This window comes from Tupaia chinensis, unplaced genomic scaffold (assembly GCF_000334495.1).
Source record: "Tupaia chinensis unplaced genomic scaffold, TupChi_1.0 Scaffold000159_1, whole genome shotgun sequence".
NCBI classification, from domain to species: domain Eukaryota; kingdom Metazoa; phylum Chordata; class Mammalia; order Scandentia; family Tupaiidae; genus Tupaia; species Tupaia belangeri.
In genome coordinates this window covers 1,137,322-1,143,321 of record NW_006159630.1, presented here as the reverse complement: position 1 = coordinate 1,143,321, position 6,000 = coordinate 1,137,322, and the positions used below count along the sequence as shown (strand labels likewise).

Sequence of the window (6,000 nt, the reverse complement as noted above, 5' to 3'; positions counted from 1 at the left end):
CACGGGCAAACCCGGAAGGCCAAGGCATTCCCCTCCTGCTGACGAGGCCCTTGTGGGAGGTTGCTGCCTGCACACTCTGTCACTGCACTGCAGGGTACGGCCTGGACGCCAAGCTCCGACCTGCTCCTGGGTGCATGGGCAGGAGTGAAACCAAGTGCTCTCCCCAGCCCAGGCTTGTCAGGTCCACTGCGGCCATACCTGCAGGGGCATGACCTCATTGGTGACCAGGAACAACAGAAGGTGGAAATCGGAGACAGTGTCCAGGAACATGGCTGAGGTATTCTGGGACAAGTAGGTGGCCAGACTGTGGAAGTCCTAGAGGAAAGAGGACACAGGGACATCATCGCGAGTGCCCGTCACCCACCCAGGACAGGGTTGTGTCCTACCCAGCCACGCAGTGCAGGGCAGCACTGAGTGACACCTCGCCCTGCAGACGTGGTCTGAGAAGAGCAGGTGACACCAGCAGGTGGTGTGGTGGTTAAGGTGCTGGACACTCCCACATGACCGACCATGGTTCAAGTCCTGGACCTGGTGACTTGCTTTCTCACTGTCTCTCTCTCCCTCTGTCTCTGTGTGTCTCTCTCTGGTCAAATTAAAATAAATGAATGAATACATTTCAAAAAAAAAAAAAAAGAACAGGTGATAAGACACTCCCACCCCCTTGCCCAGGAGGATGCCACATTGCCAGGCTGATCCCAACAGGAAACTTGGTCCCCAAGATGGAAAACTGTGGAGAGGGACTAATCTGAGTAAACATGTGACCTTTAGAGGGTGCAGAAGCAGGCTTCTGTGAGCTTCATCTGCATGGCTATGAAAACATTTCAAATGGAACACTATCTGCCTCTTGTTAATACCATACTGCAGAGCAATACCAGGCTAAAGGAAGCCACAGGTGTTTATTGGATTTCGCCCCAAAAAGATCAGAAAAATTGCCAGTAGTTTTCATTCTTCACACAATTTACATCCTAAAACAACTGGCTTTGCATTCCATTTCCTCTTCCCCCATTTTCTGCCCTTTGAAAGAATAAATCTGAAGGCAGTTCCTGGTTGCAACTTTCTCCATCAGAGAAGTCGGGCCCGATCCTCACTTTTCCATACTTATGTGTCTTTGTGTTTGTTGTTGCGTTTATTTCTAATCCACAGCCTCCCTACTCAGAATTTGCACTCTGCCAAGCGGGTCCCAACAAAAACACCCGTGCCTCCGGGTGCTGTGGGCTGAGGCAGCCCCGTGGGTAGGAAGCACTAGGCCTTTCTGTCCAGCTGGGCCAACCCAGGGCAATGCAACGAGCGGGGGAGGAGGGCCTCTTGCCACCAACCTCATCAGCAGGACCCTACCCCTACCTCTGGGAGGCCCAGGACAGCTCTGCGTGGCAGACACACAGGTCACAGAAAGGGCTGTTAATAAGCCCTGGTTCAGGAGAAAACCTCGCTGCAACAGGCTTTTACCCATGTCTCCTAAGAGGTCCCAGGACCATGTTCTCAGAAACAGATTGCCTGAGTCTGCACAAGGATTTGGGTGTGGCCTGGCCAGCCAGTGAAGCAGCCACACTGCGTTAGCAGGTTGATACCCACGCAGAATGCCCAAGGAACAAGGCCAGGCGGAGATGTCCCCACCATCTTGGCTCTACCAACAGATACGCTTACTAACGGACAGCACAGAAGTCCCTGGTAGAGGGTGGTGACCAACAAAACTCAGAAAGTGAGCAAGCCAACTGTGGTTGGCCCTCGGGACACGCCAGCCTGGCCTACATGGCCATCTGCCTGGTTCCCGAGAGGTTCCCTGGGACCAAGGCATCCTACCACACACCCAGATGGCCTGCCACAGGACTGAGCAGGAGAGTCGGAAAGCCTGACACTTCCTGGTCACAATCTGCAGCCCTCAGGTCAGGCTGTGGATGCAAAGACTTACCTGCGTCTCACCCAGGACATCCCGGTTCTCAATAGGAAATGGGTTTGGCGAGATCGAGAAAGTGTACACGGGATCCTTGGGAAAAGTCGTTGTGATCTAATGAACCAAACACACACCAAGGTTAGCGAAGCTAAGCCGGGCAAGGTTCTCAATTGCCCAGCACCAGAGAGCGGCCCTAGCCCAAGTCAGTTCCGGGGCAACCCCAAGTCCTGCAAGCTCTGCGGTGAAGGAGCAGTGAGCTGCCAGGCTCGTCCAAACAGAGCTGCCTGAACCCTCGACGTGAGAGAAGCAAACAGAATGATCTGGCTTAAACCAGACCACATGTGGGCAGTTTCTGGGTGCCTGTGGCCTCTGGGACACCTGACTTGAGTAGCATTGGGACCTCTGAGTGCAGCTGCTCGCCCTCTGCCATGGGCAAGCTAAAGATTTGTGTGACCCCAGCCACAGGTGGGGACAGAGAAGGGCAGGAGGCCTTCTCAGGGGCTATTTGAGAAGTGCCAAGCTCATGCGTCTGGGTCTGGCGGGCACGTGCAGTCAGTCAGGGAGGGCTCTGAGAAATAGGCACCTTGGCTGCCTGGCTGAACCCTGTCTGAAGGCAGCTTCAGGCAGGGGGAGATTCACAGGCCCCCAAAGAATACAGGGGCAGAGTTCTCCTGCCCTGGGCAGACAAGCTAGCTAGAGTTAAGTACTTCTGCCCAAAGGGGAGCGAGGACGCACTGTGGTAACGACACACAGTGTCCTAAGGGGAACGAGGACACGTGCATACACTCTATCATGAAGAAAGAGTTATTTTAATTTTGTAATTGGCCCTTGGAGAGTGATGAACCCATGTCCACACAGCTCCGTGTGGCCATCTAGGCATCCCAGGGGCGCTGCACACCCAGGTTGCCTTGCACCTGTGCCCCACCCTCCCCAGCCTGTTTCAGACGCCCCGGAACCTGGCAGAAACCTTCCTCTCTCGAAGAGCCATGCTATACTCAGGCAGAGGAGACAGCCTTGGTTCAGGTTGCATGAGGCCTGGGGTTAGACCAGGTTACCCCAGGCCTCGCGTGCAGGGACAGGGACAGAGCCAAGGCCACACAGCATGGAGGACCTCTTGCAACCAGCACTGCCCAAACAGGCACGAAGCAAGAGCGTAACTTCCTTTATAAAGGGAGGAAAGGGACGGGAGGCCGCAGGACAGGGGTAGCCTCCGAGAGCTGATGTTAAGCCACAGGAGCCCTCCCAAGTGTATGTCCTGTCAGTCTGTTTTCATTCTCATTGCACCCTGGGTGCTCTAAGACACAGCCGCCCTCACAGCTGAGGCAGTAAATACGTTCTTAGGAGCCGCTGATGCAATGAGCAGCGTTGGCCTGGTCTTACCCGAGTCCCATGTCTGCTCTGATCCACGGACGGCAGCAGTGCAGGGGAGGAGCCACCGCGACTGTGGGCGGCGCTTCAGCAGGTGATGCTGCATGGGCTCACCCTGCTGTGCCTGTCTGGCGGCTCATAGTCTGGCCCTGGGGGAGCTGAGAGCTCAGGAAGGTGCAGAGTCAGGGTCCCCGCGACAGTGGGAATGCACAGTGATTCCTCACCCGAGGATAGTCACAGGCAGGGCCTGGGGCCCGTTGAGAGGGGCCACAGATGAGTGCAGGGCAGCACCTGTGCGTGCGGGGTGGGCAGCTCAATCACACCCAGTTGGGAGTCCAGAGTGCTGGATGCTTGTGTGGCTTGGGACCGAGTGCTGGGCTCATGGCCTTCAGGAGGTGGCTGGGTGGGGGGCTCTTTGTACTTCAGTATGAAAAAGGGTTAACCCCTAGGTAGTTTTCTTTTCTTTTTAATGGTTTCTTTTTTAACTAAACTTTTTTTATTCATTTATTTTAATTTGACTAGAGAGTGATGGGGGGGTGGAGTGAGAAAGCAAGCTGCCAGGTCCGGGACTCAGACCACTGTCAGCCATGTGGGAATCCAGTGCCACTATCTGCCATCCCCAACCCTAATAGTTTCCAAAGATACAAAAAAAAAAAAAAAAAAAAAAAAAACTGACCCTAAAAGGAAAATCCCTTACAACTGCAAGCTTTGGGGCCAGCAGGCGACGTAGTGTTTAGGACATTGGATTCTCATAGGGTCAATGGCAGTTCAAGTCCTGGACCCGGTGGCTTGAAATTCACACTTGGCAGACATAAGTGCATGCCCAAAATCCAGAGAGAATGAAGAAGAGATTGTGGCATGGTCATCCCTCTTGGGGGTCAATTTCTCCTTTCTCTCTGGGTTTCTGGTGAGTGTATGCACCCTATAGCAACAATCTTTTTTAAAAAAAAAAAACAAAAAAACAAAAAAAAACAAGCTTTTCAGAAATGCCAGGCCCCTGCAGATTCTACCCATGCCTTCTGGACATCTGTGCCATGCCAGGCCCCGTCCTGCAGAGGGTGGCAACCCCTCCAGCCACTGCTGCCATCACCTCGCTCCAGCAGCCACCTCTCAGCAGGCCTGGCCTTCAAGGCCCAGCCACCAGCCTGCCTCGGGTGCAGGGAGGGGAGCACTTACGTCTATGATCAGGTACTCCACAGGCAGGGGTCGCGCCAGCTGGGTGATCTCGTTGCCAAACTTGTCTGTGTCCTGAAACAGTCACAGGTGTGCAGCCGTGACAAAGGTGACCAGGGCAGGCTTTCCTTCCCAGGCTCGCCGCATCTCACACAGTCATGGGTCTTGCTGAGTGTGAGGAGCAGAGGTCCCACCTTAGCTCCCTGAGAGCTGCTCCCCCACACAGTGCTCCGCCTGGCCCGCACTGCCCACGGAGAGACAGAGGCAGGAGGCTGTGCTGCAGCCCCAGGCAGAGCTGAACCTGAGCCCCAGCCTGAACGCCGATGCTTCCGGCCCATCCCTCTGGAAACCTGACTCCGGAGTGGAGCTCGGAACTCACAGGCACTGAACGAGGACATGTGCCATGGAGCGCACGCACACAGACCGAGATCGCCATCTGTCGGGGCCCAGCCTTGTTTTGCTTCGTCAGATGCATGGAACATAAAGTTTAATTATGGGGAAAAACAGCCGGCATATGTTCATTAATCATAAAATGACAATTAGAACTGATTTATGTCAAACATACTGAGTTCAAACAGAGATCTGGAAACAAAGTCATAAGAACTGACGCTTTTCATGAAAGATTCTGAGAGAGGGGCCATATTTTCTACCTAAATAATCACTTAACGTTACATAAATCATTCACAAGTCGTACATAATTGCACATCCGTAATCTCCAACTACAGGGCCTATGTAAAAGTTTCTACCTGCAGAGGCTCCAGACTGGACCTGGAAGTCGACACACCTTCCACGGGGCACGCGAGCGACGGGGGCCACCCTACACTTTCCAGGAGCCAGGGCGCGTGCTGCGTTTGGAGACATTCACCACAAGCCGTTCCTCACTCGGCCAGGTCCATTACCCAGCGCAAGCCCCGGGGCCCGCCCAGCCTGCTCCTGTGTAAGCGTGTGCCGTCTGTTCTGAGCGGGCCTGTCCCATCCCCTCCCGCCTTGTCTCATCTCAGAACAGAGGTAGCAGCCCACAATTTCGCCGGGGCTTCAGGTCACCAGCTCCCAGGCCAACGGCTTGACTCACCACTGGAGAGTCAAAGGAGACCAAGACCACCCCCGACAGGCACGGCTCCTGCTATCACTGCCCCCATCCTGGGAAGATGGGGCTGCTTCCACCTGATGTAGGTAAGAGGTGCTGGTCTTCCCATGACACGGGGCTGTGGCAGCCAAGAGGACTCTGCCGCCAACGTGCAGGGTGCCAGGGATGGGGAATGCTGAGCGCGGCCATGGGCTCTGAAGAGTTTCTCACCAGAGAAGGTGGGAATCCAATGCCATCAAACCGAATTGCCATTTCCAAAAATACGTTTGCCCCTACAAGAAATAACCTGCAACAGCTCACCGTAATTAGCCCATCTGGAGCTTACCCTCAGGTCTCATTAAGCACTGCTCTGCAGGAGCAGCTCTCCTGCACCTGTTCCCTGTGACCGTCCCGCAGGGCCCTGCTGTTACACGCCCCCTTTCTGTGTGCGCTGAGCTGTTCTCTCGCAGACTCAACTACCCACCGTACCTCTGCTGCCTAG

The 6,000-nt window shown here is 54.7% G+C and overlaps 1 protein-coding gene across 3 annotated transcripts in view; it reads right to left on the bottom strand.

The window, feature by feature from the left end:
- The window catches only part of NPLOC4 (NPL4 homolog, ubiquitin recognition factor), a 92,167-nt gene that overhangs the window by 8,972 nt on the left and 77,195 nt on the right, over positions 1–6,000 (bottom strand). For all 3 annotated transcript variants that reach the window (XM_006145650.3, XM_006145651.2, XM_006145652.2), the window contains 3 exons: positions 4,436–4,507; positions 1,910–2,005; positions 199–315 (listed from right to left, as the gene is read on the bottom strand). In XM_006145650.3, coding sequence (XP_006145712.1) covers positions 199–315; positions 1,910–2,005; positions 4,436–4,507 — 285 coding nt within the window. The remainder of the gene's footprint in view (positions 1–198; positions 316–1,909; positions 2,006–4,435; positions 4,508–6,000) is intronic.